At 38.9% G+C, this 20111-nt stretch overlaps 1 protein-coding gene across 4 annotated transcripts in view; it reads left to right on the forward strand.

Moving 5' to 3' along the window:
* Positions 1-1092: 1092 nt before the first annotated feature.
* Positions 1093-20111, forward strand: part of CLSTN1 (calsyntenin 1) — a 39044-nt gene continuing 20025 nt past the window's right edge. For 2 of the 4 annotated variants that reach the window (XM_068658586.1, XM_068658589.1), the window contains exons 1-3: positions 1094-1379; positions 10518-10640; positions 18830-19025. In XM_068658586.1, the coding sequence (XP_068514687.1) occupies positions 1310-1379; positions 10518-10640; positions 18830-19025 (389 nt within the window). In that variant the 5' untranslated portion in view covers positions 1094-1309. Of the gene's footprint in view, positions 1380-10517; positions 10641-17350; positions 17381-18829; positions 19026-20111 lie in introns of all 4 variants that reach the window. The other 2 variants (XM_068658587.1, XM_068658590.1) reach the window with 2 other exon arrangements.

The following is a 20111-nucleotide window of genomic DNA, read 5'->3' on the forward strand; positions in this document are numbered from 1 at the left end:
TCTGGATTTTATTTTTACTTCACTGTGGGAGTGGAATGGCTAATAGGTACAAAACATGAGTAGTCATATCTAATTATAAAATAAGTTGGTTGCATTTTAGCTGTCAAAACTCTAATCGTGGTAAGGCATTTCTTCTTCTTTTGAAGCATTTTCAAATTGAAATTTTTGACTAGAGAGCAAATAACTTTTCTGTTACAGGAGAGGTTGTGTAATTTAATTGTTCCTATGAAATGTCTCGATTTAGATAGATCTTGTAAATGTTTCCAGCTAGAATTAACAGACCTCTGCACTGTTAAAACTCAGTAAAACTATGGCAAAAAAAAAAAATGTTTCTCAGTCTGCAGAGGGTTCACCCAAACTGCGAGCGCTGCCCTCGCTCCATTTGCGCAGGGCTCGCGCTACGTCACGGGCCCGTCATTCCCTGCAGCGTGTGTGCAGTGGGGATGAGCACCAAGGAAAACCTCGCAACGTCAGTCCCCAGCTCTAAAAATGAGCACTCGGAGAGGCGTGCAGTGGTGCACTGAGGTGTGTATGTGGTTGAAAGAGACAGATCTCTGCAGGACTGCAGTTTTACGGCCAAGAAACCAGAGCAAGGTGTGTGCGTGTGGCACCAGGTGCTGGCTTGCTCCCTGCCTCCAGGTGTGGAGGGTTTGTGCATCCTGCCTGAGGCAACACTGGTCACTTAGCAGAAGGAAAAATAAACAGCTTTTTCCTGATTTTTTTGGTAAAAAGATCTGTGTAAAAAAGATCTGTAAAAGAATTTAAATGGCTCTGTGAGGGTTTTAACTCTTCCTGGAGTGTTGGGGTTTTTAATCAGCGCTCAACTCCGCTGTGCATCTTCAGCGGGGCACCAGCCCCTTTCCCTTAGGTAAAGTTCAGCTGTACAAACACACCCCCAAACCAAAAATAAACCAATAACCCCCCAAAAAAACGCTCCCCCGGGGCAGGGCCGAGCTCCTTTCTGCCCCCCCGGCCGCCCCTCACATGGGCTCTCCCGTATCCCCTCCCCGGCTCCGTTGGTTCGCTCCCTCCCCCGCTTGGTAACGGGCTCGGGAGGGGGGGGGGGGGGCGGCCGCCATTTTAGGTGCCGCTCGCGGGGCGCCGCGGCAGCGAGGCGGGGGAGGGAGGGAGGGAGGGGAGGAGAGAGCCGGCGAGCGGAGCGGGGCAGCGCAGCGCTTCTCCTCCCTCCCCTTCCTCCTCCTCCTCCTCCTCCTCGGGGCCGAGCCCTCCGCACAGCGGAGCCCGGACCAGCGGGGGCGCCACAGCCGCCCCGCCAGCCGGGGGTGCCCCAGCACCGCTCGGCGCTGCCATGCCGGCCCCCGCCCGCTGCCTGCTGCTGCTGGCCGCGCTGCTCTGCGGAGGAGCCGGGGCCGCTCGAGGTAAAAAAAAAAAAATTAAAAAATTAAAAAAAACAGAGCCTGGGGGGAAGGAAGGAAGGGGCACGGTGTCCTTGATCCCCTCGGTGTTGCGGGAGGGGATGCTTTGGGGGGGGGCTCGTTCTGCACCTGCGGCGGTGTGCATGGGGGTATCGGGGCGAGCATCGCCCTCCGCGCTCACCTTCACGGTTCCCTCAGCGCTTTTTCCCCCCTCGAAGGTCAGCCGGGGGCCGTTATGTAACCGTAACGGCCGCCCCCGGCCCCGTGGGGGTCACTTGTTGCCGTGGGGGGGAGGTTTTGGAGCTGTGAAAATGCGGCGGGGCCGCCGGCCTGCCCTGTCCCGGCGGGGTGTGCCACAGCCCCCGCGGGGTTTGGGCTCCTCGGGGAGAGCCCCGGTGGCCGAGCGAGTGGGAAAAGGGGGAATAAAACACCTCAGGGAGCCCCCCCCGGGGAGCCTCACCTTCAGGGTTACATAAAGAAGGCTTGTTTGGTGGCTGGGGATAACCGTGTCGCTGCGCTGAGCCCTCGGCGGTACGGCGTTGGGAAAACGCTGGCCTTGTGGCTATTGATTGATCTCGGGGAGTAAAAGCATACGCATTGCAGGTCTCCCGAGCAGATTTCAGTGAGAGGCTTGCAAACGCTGCCTACCTGAAGGTTATCCCTGGCATCCAGAGTGCCATTTCTGCAAGATTCAGCTGATCATCTGACGAGGTTTGGGATCCGGCATGTAATTTGAATGCAGATTAGAACTGGGGCTTTAAAATGGCTTGCGGATAGATTGAAGGGAAGTTCCTGATCTTAAAAACAACTCATTAAGGATGCATCTTGCTGCAATTTCCCTACAGAGGATCAAGAAACTGCTCCTGTAATAAAGGGCTCTGCCAGGTGTTTAAACGTGACCATAATTTACCTGTACGAGATCTCTTGAGTGCAATCTATTCACTGCTGTTCTTGGAAACAAATTTTTTTACTGCACCAGCACAGAAACACAACCTCATTGAATTGATGGGCTTTTCTCCATTAGAAAGAATGAATAAAATAAAGAGCAAAAAACATTTTCAAAGAAAGCTAATGCACATACCTGGAAACGGGTGGCAAGTTTAGATGGCATTTTACTGGGCAGCTCTGTAAGTCAGCTCTCGTGCACTTTGTTAGAGGCTGCGCTTGTTTTCAGTCTGACATGCAGAGCTGCTGACTGCAAGTCCTGTTTTGTTAAACTTCATCGCACATAGTTAAACTTCATCACGCATACCTGAGTTAACATACGAGCCTGGGTTTGGCTTGGTTCTCATGATATTTTGGCTGCTCTGGGTTGGCCTCTTAAGAATGTTATGTGAAGCTGTATCTAATGACAAATAAACTGTGGAGAATACAGGAATACCTGGACTAGGGCAGGCTGCAAGGGGTATTCACTTTCATTTCTGTGTTAGGAGAAACTTTTTTGGAAGTGTGTATGGTAAACTTCCAGTTTTGTGCTGTATTGTCAGTTCCATCTCTTTCAAGCACAGCTTCTCTTTTTTATTTAGAAATAAAAAAAATCTGTGACTTTAAATGTCCTTGGTACTAAGGTCATTGAGCTTTATTTTACACTGTGAAAACTGAATTGCACTTGGTTCAGAAATGTGCAGAAATGGAGTAGAAGGACTAGACCAGAGTGGTGAGTTTCACTCTTCAGTCCTGCATATTCCTGGGTTAGAACAACCAGTTTATTTTGTGATGAAGGAAGGAAACAGAAATAGCTTTTGGTGACTGTGTTCTTGCACAAAAGTTAGGTGTGAGCCTACCATCTCCTCTGTAGTTAATTTAAGGGATACAAATGGTGGTATTAGGTTTTGAAGAAGCATATTCCTGTCCAGTTCGTGCAAAATGCTTAATTTAACTGAATTTATCTTATAATTAGTCAGGTTGACCCAAATACTTCAAAACTTGTTTGACTAATATTGCAATGGGAAAGCAGTAGTTAGGAATGCATTGAAATATTTATTTTTATCAAAGTGAATTAATTGGGTATTTATCAACAGAGCTAAGTGGGAGGTGGAACGGAGTGACTTGCCAGAGGAGAAGGCAGTGCCTCTAATGGCTCCTTTTTCCATAGTTACTGACCAGGTCAAGCATTATAGCCCTGTGTTGCCTTGGACCCTATCTGATTTACTGTCATTTAGGTAGAGAGAGCATTGATCAAAAAAAAAAAAAAAAAGTACTCTGATTTGTGATTATTTCAGGAAGTTATCTGGTAATATAAATGTCTTAAATCCAAACCACAAACCACTTTGTCACTACCACTGTTTTACTGCAGATATTTGTTTGACATAGGAACAGCCTTTATAGTATATGGCTGGTGGTTAGGTTTCTTTCTCTTTTTTAGTGGGAGAGAAGTTTTAAGAATACCTTTAAGCATTATGAAGAGACAGTTTGGTGGTGGTTGTTTTATTTCCCCTAAGGATTTATGAAAGTAAGAGACCACTGAGAGGAGGCAAAAGTAACCAATGCTAGAAATTTCTGTGATGCATAATGCTTAGGAAAGCACAATTTAGAGTCATCTGCTCAGATCAAATAACTAGCAGATTTTTTTCATCTGTTTTTTTATTTATATTGTGTATAAACTAACACTGCTGTGGAAATCGAAATGGAGGAGTGGTGGTCTGAGCTAGCATCCTTTGCTGTGTGGTTAGGATGCTGTCATTGCCAGTTGCCATTTCCCAGGTTGTTAGACTGCAGGTTGTGCTGTCTGTGCCAAGTTAGCAGGAAAATTTATCAATAGAAACTTTCTAGACTCTTACTTGTATCTTTGGTTTGAGAAATTAATGTTTTTATAGACTTGAAATCAGAAGTTTCAGATCACTGGAAAGATTTTTTTTGAGGTCAGAAGCTAGGCTCCAGGACTTCCATTTCTGGTGGAAGATGGAAGGCTTGAAGTTAAACCCAGGTCAGGCCTCAGGACAAAATAACATGAACATCTTGTCCCAAACGGATTAAGTTAGTCTGGTATTCTGGGTAAAACAGCATTTTCTGCTGTGGAAATGTAAATACTTGATAACTTGCTGGCTCATAGCTATGAAACTGTTTTAGAGAGTGGAAAAAAAATTACGTAGTCATTGACTTTTTCTGAACAAAAGCCCTTTCATCATTTTTCTGAGCCTTATCTCTCATTCTGTTTCATTGTGTTTAGAGCATTCTCTATGAAATTTTGTTTATGATATTAAGGGGCATCCATCTTGTTGCATTATCGTTATCGTCAGAGACAGAAGTGATGCTTCAAAACATGGGAGAGTTCAGTAAGTCAGAAGCTTTGGTCTTAAATCTTGTTTTGCACTCTAATTTATTTGATTCATGCTGGTTGACTCCCATTGGCTTCACTAGGAACTAAACCTCCTTAGGAGCCTTAAGAAAGGATTATTAGAAAACCTCAGTGCCTTGGAAGAACTGTCTTTCTGGCCTTTGTTTATGGCATTAGGTCTCATCTCACTTGCTTTGTACTCAGATTGAAAACAAGTTGCTGCTACTACTCCCAGTTGGTTTCCCTGTTTTTAAAAGGAGTCAACAAGTACAGCCAGAAGCGCTGGCTATACTGAGATGATATTTGCTCTATTTGTAAATTAGATTCCCTTTCAAGGAGTCAAGTTTATAAATATGACAACAGTTAGAAAGTGATTTCAGCTTCTGCACTATAACTAGCAACATTTAAGAGAATATGTATTAAATTTATGTTTACAGTTAAAGGCTTATGTTTTCTATTTTGGTGTTTGCATTTAGTTTAAAACATTTTGAATTTCATTTAAAAAATGAAGGCTTTTTTTTTGCCTCAATCCTATTTAGGCTATTTTGTGCTGGGATATTTTTTATTTTGCTGTTTTCCTTGCGAGGCTTTTATCCAAATTGGAATTTGGTCACTATATCTTCATTTTAAGATATTTGGTGCTCTGAATATTTCTTCTGCTGTAGCTGTGGGTAATAAAAATAAATAAGCAACTCGTTTCTCATCTGTCATTTACATGTTCTATCGTTTCAGGCTTTTAGCAAAATCTCCATGTGTCTTTGCCCAAATAAAATTGGATTTAAGCAACTGGTTCCATGTAGAACAGGAAACCCACTGCAAGTGGTGATAAACCAGAGAATTTTCTCTAGGCAGAATATATTTTAATAAACCTGTTGAATTCCTACAGCCGTTAGTCTGAATGTAGTGTTTGGAGAATTAGTGCTAATTGTCCAAGCTTAAGCTATAAGCACTGATAGCTTAATTTACAAACATTACCTTGTGCTCCTGATATATGACAGTTGAGCTCCGAGAACATAAATTACAAGGGCTCCTTAACTGTGGTAGAGAATCTGAGATAGCAATCTGGAACTGTGGAATGAATTTCAACCACCTGCATTTCCTGCATCTAAGCACCTTAGAGGTTAATGTTGGTGTATGCCCTTGCCCCTTACCCAGTCCCTCTCCTACTGCAGATTTATCCCTCTATATTTTGTTACAGCCTATAGTTTTTACGTCCCAGTAATAGAAATTGTAGTTCATCTTTAAAACCCATGCTATAGATTATAAAAAAATCCATAATATCAAGAAATTCAGTGTTTTAGCAGAACTTATGTTCAGTTTTATCTCATTGTTTGTAGCCGGTTACAAGATGACGATTTTTGGTAAAATCCTAGGTATGAGACCTACTTAAATAAACAAAGAAAATAGATCTTTTCATTATCACTGATGTATTTCAAGTTGTTTATATGCAAGGTTAATCCTTACCCTTTTCTAACAGAAAATAGAGGCACGGCTCTGAATTGTCGGCTGGTGAGTGTAGGGCAGGAAGAGAACACACATAATCACACCATGCTACACCCTTTCTTATTAAACTTTGCTTTCAGGGTGGAGAAAGTATGTTTTACTGTGTACATCCTTTATTTCTTGGCTGAGCTATATTTTTCTCTGGTTATCTACCACATAAACTTTTTCTCATACTGATGTTGCTTGAAATTTCATCAGATCGGTGCTAACTTACAAATATTCAAGCTTTAGTGTTTTTATTGTCTCACCGAAAGGCATGTGTGTATTCTCTTACACCAAGAGGAAGACAGTCACACAGAAGAGGTACACTAATCAACATTTTGTCAGACCTTTAGGGCAGGAAAGAAGGACAATTTACTTAGGTCGCTGAGTGCAATTTGTTCAAATTGTCAGAGAGTATCTTCGTGCATTTCTGGATTGTTCATGAAGTCTCAAAGGTGAATTTTAAAAGTGAATATTTTATCTACTGTCATTTAAGCATCTAGCTATCAAAGTGCCTAATACCTCTTACTGAGTTCATTCAATCTGTTTTATCTGTTAATTCTTACAAATTTGTTTTGATATACATCATCTTGATCTAAAAACATGTCGCACAGCTGAACAACACCATGTATTTGAAGTTGATATCCAGAAGAAAAAACTGTTGTCAGTGACAGCCCTTTCAGGTTGAGATGTCTCTAAATCTGCAGTTACGTAGGTGCCAGATCCCATTTAAGTCAAATGAACTTCTGACCACTTGTAAGAAGATAACTGAAGTCCTCAGAAGGGACTGCGTTAAGTATATTTAACTTTAATGTGTTCACATCCAAATACCAGCACTGAGTTCAGTTGGATTAAAACTGTAGCTTTTTATTAAAGTCTAGCCCTGAACCCCAGTGTCCTGTCCAACACGTGCATTTACATTTATTAATTCTTTAAAGCAGCAGGAAAGGATTGCTGCTGGTTGATCTGATGGATTGCATTCTGCAGCATCAGCCCTTGCTCTTGGGGAAGCATCCTTTCTTTAGGATATATTCTCTTTTTGCAGAACAGTCGGCAGTTGTTTGAGTTGGTATTAATAAAAGCTGTTCTGTTCAGTTTCATGGGAAACTGAGCATACCCACCTAGAGTGGATGGTATTTTAAAAACCTGTGTTCAAAGCACACATACTTTGTCTTTCCTCCCACAGCTTAGCAGCAATTATCTTTAGATAAACCAGGTTGAGTTGAACAGGTGGCTGTGCTCACCTCGCAGATGCACGTTCGGTCATTGCCCAGTAGCAGTAAAGGCTCTAGCATGAGCTTTACAACTCCTTTTGCTACTAGGAAAAAGAGGTATGCCTAGCTGTTTATAAAAATTCTTGGCTGCTAAAAACTAAATGGAAGGACAGGTTGCTGAAGATTGCTAGGGAAGCTTCCTCCACTTGACTGCATTAAATGCTAGTTGGGATTTACAGCAGATTCCAGTTGAGGCTCTCCCAGATAGTGTGAATATTGTATTTCAAGGAAACCAGTGTAGTTTATCCTAGTTAAATGGCAAGAGATTAACAGCTCAGGACACTTTGTTAGTGTCAAGCTTGGAACAGGCTGACTGTTTCAGTTTGCAGTTAGCAGTGTAGCTTTGGAAAACTTTTTCTGCAGATTCCAGGTATTTTGTATCGTTTACAGGGGAAAAAATGTGAAAGAATAGGTTTCAGTCTAGCATTTAATAGTATTTAAGCCAGCTGATATTATCCACAGTTGGTTCAAGGGAAGCAGAAACGTACTGCTCCTAAGCTTGGCCTTGTATTTCACATAACAGATTGAGAATTTCGTACAGTAGGTGGTTATGCTAGAGTCTGGAGATCACAAGTCCGGATAACGGGCCTTTCCTGGATGCTCAGCAGTAAGTTTGGTTAGTGATTTAAAACCCAGTGATGTTTAGCCTTCATAAACACAAAGGGATTTCAGCTTTATGTTTTAAAATCCGGTGATGTTTTAGCCTTCCTAAACACAAAGGGTTTTAAGCTTTATGATTTTGTCTACGGCACAATAAAATGACATGACTTTGCTTTTAACTGGGCCTGTTGTTTGAAGGTTCACTAGACTTTGCAGACGCTTAGCATGCTCATCATAATTGTGTTCATATGTGGTTATGGTACTTTAAGCTTTTATAGAACTCCCTACCCTACTGTAATGGGATTTACCATAGCTTGCTAAATTAGGAGAGTTTTCTCAAAGCTTTAAAAAAAACAACCAACAACTACATTTAGAAGCATTAGAATGGAGAAGCTTTTTTTTTTTTTTTCTGGCAGAAATCTGTTCTTGTATTTCATACTAGATCTTGTAAAGACTAAGCTGAGCAGATGAAAGGCCTCTGAAATGTTCAGTCAAGGTATAACTGCCACAGGTACACCGACAAAAATACACAACTGCATCCTTCTTGTGCTTCTAACTGCTGTTGCTTTAGTAGTGATGCACTTACGGTTTAAACCAGATCCGAATTAGGAGACCTGTTTCAATTAGAGACACTTCTAACAGTTACTGGCGCCTTCCCTCAGAGGGAGGAATGATGTGTTGGTCCCTTTGAACGCGATGAAGTTTGTTTTAAAACACCAAGTTCCTTGGAGGGTGCTGCAGCTGTGTACTTCTCTGGGTAAATAGAACAATGTGGCTGACATTTAGCTGGCTATTCGGTATGCTGAATATTGAAAGCATGCCCATGTGAGTGTATTGAGGCAATAAAGATAGTGTTGCCATATTGAGTAAAACCACACGGCGGTAATTAAACACTCTGCATTAAAATAGTTCATTGCAAATTCTCTCTTGCTGAATCATGATGTATGAAGAGGTTATATCCTGTCTATCAGTTTGTTGCTGCTAACCAGTAAAAGATGGCAGATGAAGGCATATTGGGAGAATGTTATGGCTTCCCATATGAGTTCTCTCCATCTAGGTTTAATCACTGGTTTGAGTGTCATTTTATCACCTTTTTTTTCTTCTTTAATTTCCCAGGATAAGCATATGACAGACATCTTGAATGCATTTTAGCATGTTGGAGAGGCAGGATTCAAAACTTTAGGTTAGCCTTGCATCCCTGCCTCTTTTGACAGTCTGCTTGTATAATTCTGCAGCAGGGTGAAATAGCAGGACTCGTCTGCACAGGAGTGTGCTAGTTGTCACATAGGCTCTGTGCAACAGTTTTTGAGGCATCCGAGTGAATGTTTTCCAAAGGGTCTAAGCAGCTAGCTACATACAGCCTTCCAGAATTACATCTGAGCAATTAGTATTAATTCAATAAGCAAGAAGAGTACATGGTAGCCTAAGAGGTTTTAGGAAATGATAGATATACCTTGCCCCAAACAGTTTAGGTGGAACTGATGCATGTTAGGATCTCAGCATGAAGAGAGCTTAGACCAAGGGAAAAAATATTCAGCTGTCAAGAGAAAGTAGTTGTTACACCACATTTGCTGGCTCTATGGAATAAGAGCTGTATTTATCTTTAACAAGTATGCCATAAAGATAAATAACAACTAAGTCTTTCTCACATCGAATTGCCAAGTAGTAGATGGTAATCTAGTAGGTAACATATGATTTTGTCTTGCATCTTTCATGATGTTCTTGAAAAAACTATTTTGCAAGCTGACAGTGAAAGATACTGAGATTCTTTGCAGCAGAGGAAGACCAGTCATCTTAAACTTGCTCAGGCCATCAGAGGACTATAAGAGTCCTTTATGCAGAGTTGAAGAATGCTTTCATGGGTGCTGCTTTAGTGGAGCTTCCCCGTCTCCTAAAGCAACTACTGCATGGGTGGTATAAAAAGTAGTCTGTGTTTTACTTAGGTTTCAAGGCATTCTATTAGATATCAGAAAAGGCCTGTGTAAAAACTAGTTAAGTTTGATCTTTCTTCTATTTGTTCTCATAATATTTTTAAACACAAGAAAATCTGAAACTAGAGGAAGTGTTCCCTGGTAATACCTGTACTCTGAAGGATAACCTACCAACTGGAGAGAAGCAGAGCTTAAACAAACCCACGTGGTTCCTGTTGGCCGGTCTATTTTGGTCTGGTGCTGAATGTGTGTTTTCTAGTGTTGTGTTGGCACTGATGACAGCAGCTCCCCATCACTGTTAAAAGGTTTTTGAATTGCACTTCAGGGGCATCTTAAATCCCATCGTAGTTAAAAGAGACTAATTTAGATTTTCGGAGTTAGTTTTGGAAAGCCTACAGGGACACTGATTTTTTTCTTAGCCAGGATTTTGTCCCAGATTTTTGAATTTAGTCAAATGTTGATTCAGATTTAGAGGAAGAAAAAATGAAGTAGGTATTGCAATGCCTTTTTAAGAAGACCTTAGTTTAAAAATTCTTAATCTTGTATTTTTTTTATTATTTTTTTTTCCTTTTAGTTAACAAGCACAAACCATGGATTGAAACAACGTATCATGGTATAGTTACAGAAAATGACAACACAGTACTCTTGGACCCCCCCTTAATAGCTCTGGACAAGGATGCACCGCTGCGTTTTGCAGGTAAAGAATTCATCTGCTTTTTTTCTTTCTTTTTATTTCTTTATTTTTTTTTTTTAATAAGTGGAAATGCTTTCTTGATGGCAAATATTGTGTGTTACTATGTCTTCCCTAACAGCAGCATAATGTTTTTTAGTATTTAGACCCTAGAAATGTTTCTCCGTGGACCAGAGTTTTATTTGATATTTACAGCTATATCCAAATATTCGATCTGGACAGTATATTGCAGGTATTCCATGCTCCTTTCAATTTCATGTTATATGTTAATTTTTCTGGATTTCTTTGCATAATGTCTAGCCTTTTCTTCCATCCTCTGGATTCCACATTTCACAGCATTCAGTCTGGGAGTTCTAAAATAATAATTATTTTTTTTTATTATTATTCTGAATAGAGTTCTTAGTTTTCCTGGTGGTTTTGATTTATGTCTTAAAAGATTGAGAAAACAATGAAAACAGTAATTAATAGAATTAAGATTGCATTTCCTCTCTGCAGTATTTGGGCTGAGAATTTCTGTAGAAATCCAGACTTTCTGTGCTCAGTTTGTGAAGCAGTTTGGGGTGTTTTAAAAAATGGACACTCTTCTACTCAAAGAATCACAAGTAGTTTGTAGCTTAGTCTGTGTCACAGAGCAGAGATGGTATAGGGAATATTATTTTCAACACTTTTTTTCTCTGAGAAATGTGAAGCTTCACTTATTTAATAATGGAATATATTTTATAGTTGAGGTTTCTTTAGCTATGAGATAGCGTTAGAAATCTGATCTCTATTTAATTTCGGGAGGAACTGTGGAGGGAAGCTTGGCTCTTTTGAAGTCGTCCTCAGTATCAGCTAGGAACCGTCTGAAGTTCCTGCATCTGGGAAGAGTTTGAATGCTTCATGACTAGTAAACATGAGATAGTCTTGCTGGTGTACAGAGTATCTTCCCAGATAATGGAGTTTTTCACCAGTGTGCTAGCATAATGCTTACCAATTATGAGATTTAAAAGTAAGCTGACTATTTATAGTAGTCCTGCAATTTTCTGTTAGGTTAGTGGGGTACAGCTGAGGAGGTCTTCTAGGTGCTGTACAGCTTCATGAGCGGAGCATCTCAGAACCATGAGAATTGCAGCCTAAATAGATGAAATTGATAATATGCATTCTTTTGCTCTGTTTTTCTTTGTTTCAGATCAGAGAGCTAAAGCACAGATAACACTGCATTTTTATAAAAGTCAGTGATGAATTCAGGTTTTCTATCTCCCGTGTGCCTTAGTGTTTTGGCACTGGGACTGTCTTAAAGGCAGGTTCTCCTCAAACAAAGAATATAAAGAAGGATGCATAAGCCATTTGCAAAATGCAGACTTACTATTTCACTTCTAACATTGGACTAGCAGCTGACTGTTCTCTTATATTTTCTGCAATAGGTTCTGCAGAATCTGCAGGTATTTAAATTAGGTATAGCAGTTAACACGTGATTATGTTTTATACTTGCAGAAGCTTAGTTGGTTAAATACAATTTTAAAGGATTAGAATCCTAATAAAATGCCTAGAGGATGTGGCCTTAGCCATTTTTGGGAACATAGCTTAGATTAGCTTCAAGGAGGAAGCTACAGGAAAAGAGAGTGATTAAATTAAAAGCCATTTGAAATGTTCAGCATGCAAACTGCATTATGTGCTACAGTGGCATGGTAAGGTGGTCGCAGTTTCTTAAGGTGGCACTTGAAGTAACATTTTTGTTGCTTTATTTTAAGAATGTAATCATCTCCAAGCCCGCATTACAAATTCAGGAAGTTCAGACTTAATGGTAAACTTCTGAAATTTAAACTTTCACATGAGTTAGATAGACGTGGGTGATACTGTTAAATGATCCTAACTGGAAATAAAACTATTGTCTATGAAAAAATATTTCATCCCCAAATGAAGATGCTTGTGTTGGGATATCTCTCTTTTTACTTAAAAGATACTGTATAGAATCATTTGGATTGCATACCTGGTGATTGGGAGAATGTGAAACATTGAAACATCTCTTGCAGTTCAGTACTTTAAATGTAGGCACTAGTAGTTTGAAGTATTCAACAGATTGTGAAAGCAGCAATTTTATACGTCTTAGTGGATAGTGAAGTTTTCTTGAGTGTTGGATGTGATGAAGCTTTAAGAAAGTACTGGCAGAATATTCTCGAGTAGATTGTCAGATTTGCAGAGGAAAGACCCATGTCAAAGCATCACTTTAAATGAGACTGCTTTTCTATTGTGTTGAACTAAATTGTATAAACCTGCTTTCATTTAATGAACATTTTTACCAACTGGAAGCTGGCCTTTAATATGAAAGTTTGCATAAACACTATATATTTTGTCTCAAAAATCAACAATTCTTCAGTGGTAGCAGAACAATGGATTCAAAATAGTCATCTTAAATTCTGAATATTGGACCTAAAAATTGTGCAGCTATTTCCATCTTGGTATGACACTGGATCTGAAGTGTGAATGACAATGTGCTGTGGGAATCTGTAAAAGTAACTGTCTGCCATAAAATGGAACAATACTTGAATCCCTCTTTGAGGAGACCAAATGTGGGAGTGGTGTTGAATCAGCATTGCCAATTCTGGTTGGTGGTGCAGTAGCTGTGTCCTGGAATGGAGAATAGCATCGTTATTGTCCAGCAGCATCTATGTGGGTGTTTACGTGTGAGAAGCCCACTAGATTAGCGACAGAATGTTTTCACAGCAAAACAAAAAAACAAAGCGTTTTCAGGATTAAGTGGCTGTTTCAGCCCCAAGCAGTATATTCCTATTGCAAATCAAATATATTCTTGCTTCAGAAGGTTATCTGTTTTAATTAGCTGTGCCTCCTAGCTGAGCTGGAAACACTTCTGAACTGCCTGCAGTTAAAATATTTTAGATAGTCTTTTGCTTTCCTTCAGTTCTGAACGTGTCAAAACATCTTGAAAATAGTTCATTTAAGTGCTTTCAAGTACGTGAACTGTGGGGCAAGGAGAAGTGATGTTTTACTGCTTTGCTCCCTCTGCTGTGGGTAGGATCCTAAAATTCAAGTACGCAAAAATAAGTAAGGCTATATAGAGGTCTGTTTTTTGTATAACTTGTATGCTTTCACATCCAAAACAATACATTTTTAAAGACAGAATTTGAATGGAGTCATGTGAGGTTGCCTTGTGTATCTGAAACAGAGACCCTCTGGAATCAGTCTTTTGCGTCATGATTGTTATGGATCTGCTTGCAAACACAATGGCCATCCTAGTTCAAATGCAGTCATGCTGGAATTTGATCCAGCACGATCCATTTTTTGCTGAAAAATAAAACCACAACAACATTTTCTGTTGTACCTTAGGGTAATTTATGTCTAAAATCAGTTTAATTTTTAAAACTCTTCTTGTGGATTTTCCATTTACTATGCAAAAATGAATGAATTTTAATTGCTTTTGAAACAAAGTAGTATATCTGCATGTCTTCACATAGTTGAATGTATTGTTAAGAGAGTATAAAAGAGGGTCTTGCTAGCAAAAGGTTTGAAATGTTTCCTTTGTGGAAGGAAACTTTCTTTATTTTTTTGATGCATCTGCAATAGGTTTTTAATTCTCCTGCCCCCTAAGAGAAAAACACCCCTCAGCCACAATATGTTAGTTTCCTCTTACTAATCTGGGATGCAAGAAGTATTTTTGAGGGGGCTAGGAATTTTTGAATTTAGAGCATGAATATGCATAGAGCTTTGAAAATAATCTTGCAGAATCTCAAATTGTTCTTCAAAAAATAAAACAAAATAATCCATCAAGCCTTTTGTCAGCCTCTCCCTGGAGGTGTGTTCACATGTGCCAGTGGGTGAGGGCTGATGCCATGTCTCCATGCTGTACTGCCAACCCTTGTTTGTTTAGGACACGGAGCTGTGCTGACATCCTGTCTGCAGCAGGCTAGTGTGAATGCAGTGCTCAGCTGGATGGTGGCTGTAAGGAAATGATATGTAGAGAAGATGAATGCCACTGTGTAATCACTGGATTTTGATCTTGTCACATCCAAGGAGTGATTCAACAAATCAAGGAGTGTTACCACAAATGTGGTGTACAGCCATATCTGTAAAATGAGATGATTTTACAACAGTAAGTACAGCTGAGTCAGAGCACTTGGAAATAAAGTTCTATCCCAGATATGTGCTTCCAATATATCAAATAAAAAAACAACTTGCAGATCAATCTTCATTCTCTTTTAAGATTAGGAGAGGTAGAAATTTACTTCAGTAGTGAATCTTAACTTCAGGATTAAATGAGAAAAAGTGATGTATACACATATGACATAGCTTGAAACCTTAGGGAGTATATCTGCCACTAAATGCATTGTACGGGACTAAGCTTACTTAGTGGCAATGAAAAAAATTAACTGAAAAAAATATCTATTCTATTTCTCTGTAATATAAATATATGAATTTCTTAACTGAGATGAAAATGAATATCATCCATATATGGCAATATTCCTCTGTAAATTGTCCTATTTATCTTGAAGCAGCTCTATAACAGTCTAATATCTTTTGGAGAAAAGAGGAGGAGCTTTCATTTTTGAAATATTTTGTACTTCAGAGAACAAAACGACTCCTTTTTTGCTTTTTTTCATTGCAGAGATGTTTGAGGAAGGGAGCTTAAAAAGCCTGTTAGGTTTGTGTATTTACAGCACTTTTACCATAAGTAACGCTGTTAATAATAATGTGTGATAATAAAAGGGGCTTTTTGTTAATCTTGTTAGTATGAAGTGCAAAATACAATTGTATTGGGTCAGTTATTGTTCTGAGAAATACCTGGCAGGAATTGAGCTGTTGTACACCTTGAACAGAAGCTTTGCACTGTAAAAAGTGTCTGGAGACACATGGATTGGAGAGTTTATTTGATGTTTTATGCTTGGGAGCCAAAAATACAGTGCCTGGCAGCCAAAATAAAATCGGTGTTGGTGCCAGAGCTAAAGGTCACTTCGGATGGTTATGAAATGTCCAGTTTTCAGACAAGCTCCCCTTCTCCCAAATCGGTAATTGCTGCATTAACACACTCTTCCCTCTTCCTTCCTTTACCAGGCTTTCTGCTTTCATGTTCACTTGCATATATTTTTTTCAGTTGTCTTGGTGTTTCACACACGATGTGTGACTCTCAAGGTTAGAGTTACTGGAAAGGGGCAGGAGGTTCCTTGCAGCTGGATTGTCCTTTCTGACTGACCTGTGGTGTCAGCCATGGATTTAAGCAGTGTAAGATTTTCTTGAGTGATCCTATAGGCAAAACATATTCAAACACAGGGTTCTATTTATACCCTATGTAAAAATATACTGAAATAAATTACGTGGATGCCTCCAGAGGCAGTATATTTGGTGCATTAAAATAAAGAGCTGATTATAAATCCAGGGATTACCTGAAGTGGGTTTCAGGAAGCACTTAATGAGAGCTATTTCAGAAACCAGCTCTTTTTGAAATGAAGGACTGCAAATCATGATACATTAGAAGGTATTTTTCCTTAATGATATTTTTACTTCAATATTAAACTGGAAATTTCCATTTTATGAAAAATACTTGCTTGTAACTTCAGTGCCTCATCTCTTTCTGAGGCCACTCAGGAACAGGGAGTTGAGTAACTGTGCTACTGCAAGTTGTTGGAAAAATGTGAGAATTAACAAGAGATCTGTTTGAAGTGATTAAGCGTACAAGTCTGCTTTGTTATACTGCAATTAAGGTCAAAGATTACAGTAAACAGGAAAAATAAATGATACATCAGATGATACGTAAAAGGGAGTAGAATGGGGGTTTTAACAAAATTATCATTTATAGGGGAGTGAACATGGTCACCTGTATTTTCATTAAAACTGTGAAGCTTTTCCAGGTGCCTAACACAGTCATCTAATACCATTTTAAAACTCAGTTGTATCTGAAATCTTCTTGTAAGGGTGGAAAATCCAGGACACTGTGGAAGCCTTTACTTTTCTGCAGCATTCATTATTTCAGTACTACAGTATTCAGTATTTCAGCAATAGAGTAAAATAGAAGTTGTTGGTTACTTGTTTAACATGGGAAAGAAATCTGCTGCAAAGAAAATACGCAGATTCCTCCTAGCTGCCCAGATTTTCTTACAGCTTTTATCATCATTAGGATCACAGTTTAATGTGTGTATTTTTAATTCTGAATTATGACAATACCGTAAGTTTGATTTTGATGCAGAATTTAAACTTTCCAAATGCAAGGTGTTATACAACATGGACTGATAAAACATTAGTTGAAAGTGCAAAAATCCCACAACTGTTTAAGTTTTTGTTTTGTTTGTTTTCTGGAACTCAAAACAGGAATACAAATTATTTTTAATTTCAGAAACATAGTGATTTCAGTATAATAGTTAAAAGCTTGTTTAAATTATGTAGCTTGACCTCTTTAAATAGAAGAGTACCATTACATTCTGATGAAAATGCTGCTTTAAGGATAAATTTCCATCAACATGAAATTTTGAAAATTTCTTGTACCTACAATTTAACTACCTCACTTCAAATTTCTACAAATGACAACCTGGAGATAAAAGGTTAAATCATGTTTAACATAACTAAAACTCTAAAATTGTAACAGTTACAACAAATCACCATTGAATTTTTAAAATACAGTTTTTTTCCAAAGCTTTTCTGTGTAATGTGTGCATCTTTGCCTTTTCCTTATTTGCTCCCTTTCAGCCTTTCCTTTATTACTGACTTGGGTTTATCTTTTCTCCCTTTAGAGAGTTTTGAGGTGACAGTCACCAAAGAAGGTGATAAAGGGTTCTTTCTATCCCTTTTATTAATATTAACCCACTAACTTTGGTTATGAAATGGGGAATCAGCACTTAAACAGAAGATCCTGTCATGCTCTTTGTCCCATTTATTCTCCCAGTTTTTTTCTATGTTAAAATATTCCAATAAAAAATTGTTATGTAACCAAACCCTTGGTTAGAAATATCTGTAAATCAGACATCCATTTGAACCATTGGGGAATATTGTACGTTGTATGGACAATGAAGAAGTTGTTTGGGGGAAAATTAATATTTTCTGATGTTTTCACTGATAGCTTACTTCTTTGGGACATGTTAAGCTTTTTTCATATGCTTTGTAAAGTAATATATAGCTGCCAAAGCATCATAACACCTTCCCTGCAGTTTACTTCCTTCAGTACATATTTCAGTAGCTTAAAATCAGAATCAAATATATTTTTTAATAGTTTTAGACCTGCTACAAGTAGGAGTGCATTCTTGGTACTATGATACCACTGCAACTCTAATAGCAGCATGGTGTTTTATGTTGGTATAAGAAAATCACCTTCAAAACAAAACAAGTTCTATGACTAAAAACACAACGTAGCTGATCAGAGTCTTCAGTGAGTGGCTTTTGCTAGCACAGCCAGGTCAGCAAAGGCTCCGTTAAAGCTCTGCCTCCTTACATGCTGGCAGATTGACCAACCCGTGCCAGCAAAGATGTCTCGTAGTATACTCTTAGGCTTAGCCGTGTTTTAAAATACTGTACTAGGGGCTTCTTTTTCAAGTTTGTTAGGATGAAGAGTTGGAATAGAAAGGAAAGCCGACCAAATCTTTCTTCCTGAGAGCTTCCTTGACTAACATATTTGGTCTGTTAGTAGATAGCTGTTGAAATGGATGCCTGAGAAGTTGGTATTTCTACCTTTCTCATTCAGTAGTTTATTTTGATTCCCTAATTTTAGCCAGGTACATTGCACAGGAAGACTTTGTTCATTGATCTGTTGACAGAATTTCTGTAATTATGGTGCTGAACCTGTACTTAAAGCTTTTTCATCCCTCGACTTGTAACTGTGCATTTTAACCTTTTGCTCTGGTCAAAATAAACAAGCTGCCCAGCTATTCCCAGTAGCTTGGCATAGAAGATATTACCAGTGGCCTTGGCTGTTTGCTCTCATAATATCTACTCTTACCCTAGAGCTATCTCAAGTACTCCTGTGAAATGCCTGTCTACATTTCTCTTTTTCTCTTTTGTACTCCTGCATGAATGGATGCAAAGTAAACAAGTTGCTTGGAAGGCAGACGTATGCTTCTTTTTACTAAAGTTCCCAGAAATCACGCATCTTAAAGCACAGTGCTCTTGCTTTGTCCACAGACCCTCACAAACCCTTGGCTGCAAACTATTTGGTCGTTCATTTAAAAAATGTGTAATACTTTTGACCGGTTCTAACCTCTGTTACTTTGAATCTGTAGGTGAGATTTGTGGATTTAAAATTCATGGGCAAAATGTCCCCTTTGAAGCAGTGGTAGTGGATAAATCCACTGGCGAGGGAATTATACGCTCCAAAGAAAAACTTGACTGTGAACTACAGAAGGACTACACATTCACCATACAGGCCTATGACTGTGGGAAGGGACCAGATGGAGCAAATGCAAAAAAATCCCACAAGTAAGTAAATCTGCGGTTGGCTGAGGGGAAGTTTGGTTTCAAGTGGTCGCCTGCTCACGGTGATTTATGGTCTGTGTGTTTAGAGTAAATGCAAACCAAGTGTTAATACTGGAAGATTTTCATATAATGGCAATATAAATAGCAGCAAAATGGAAATGAACTGTTTTGACAGCTCTTTATATTCTGGATGGTACTGCTTCACCCTTGATATCTCTAAATTTACATTACAAAATAGTGTGGAGTTAGAAGCAGGAAGACTGAAATAGTTCAAATCTGGCTTGAATTGATAAACAGACTTCATATTTGACACCAAGCATGGACATTGTTTCAGAATTCAGTTTATAAAACAAAGATTCAATAAGTCATATGTATTAACCTTGATGAAATGGAAAAGAATACATGTTATTGTCATTTCTAGACAGCTTCAGCCTAAAAACCAAGATCAATAGCATATGGTTCATCTCTGCCTAGTTTAAAGAATGGAAACAAAGCAATCTTTATCTAAAGAAAAAACCACAATGTAAAATGCTTCCTAGAAAATAATTTGCAAATAACTGTAGCACCCTGGTGTAAACATCTGTAGAGCATGTGGAAGCTTACTGTTTGTGCTAAGCAAAGAAGGCCATGAGTAAGATGAGGACTAGTTTAACAGCAGTCATCTTGATGGCAAATGCAGTATTGTTACTCTATAGCTGTATGCTTCAAATAAGCAGCAGAAGGTTAACTTGTTATAGGTTACGCTCATGGAAAATAGGTATCCCTGTTAAATTTCTATTTGACATTCAATTTGACTTTTGAAGAAAGATCTCAAACAGAAAGATGGCAATAATAATTTTGGTTGGTTGGCTGGAATTATATTCTTTGCTCGGTTTGATACTGTGCAGTTCTTTCTCGTCACTGTAGAAATTAAATATATTGCTGTGCCTGTACAGGCTACTTGAGATACAAACTTTCCTCTGATTGATCCAGTAAAAAGTATATAAAAACGAAATACAAGTTGCGTAAACCAGAGGAAATGGTAACAAATGGAACTGGGAAAGTTCCTAATAAAAAGGCAGCTGTGAAATCTCTTCTGTATGTATTTAG

Source organism: Anas acuta, chromosome 22, assembly GCF_963932015.1.
Source record: "Anas acuta chromosome 22, bAnaAcu1.1, whole genome shotgun sequence".
NCBI lineage: Eukaryota > Metazoa > Chordata > Aves > Anseriformes > Anatidae > Anas > Anas acuta.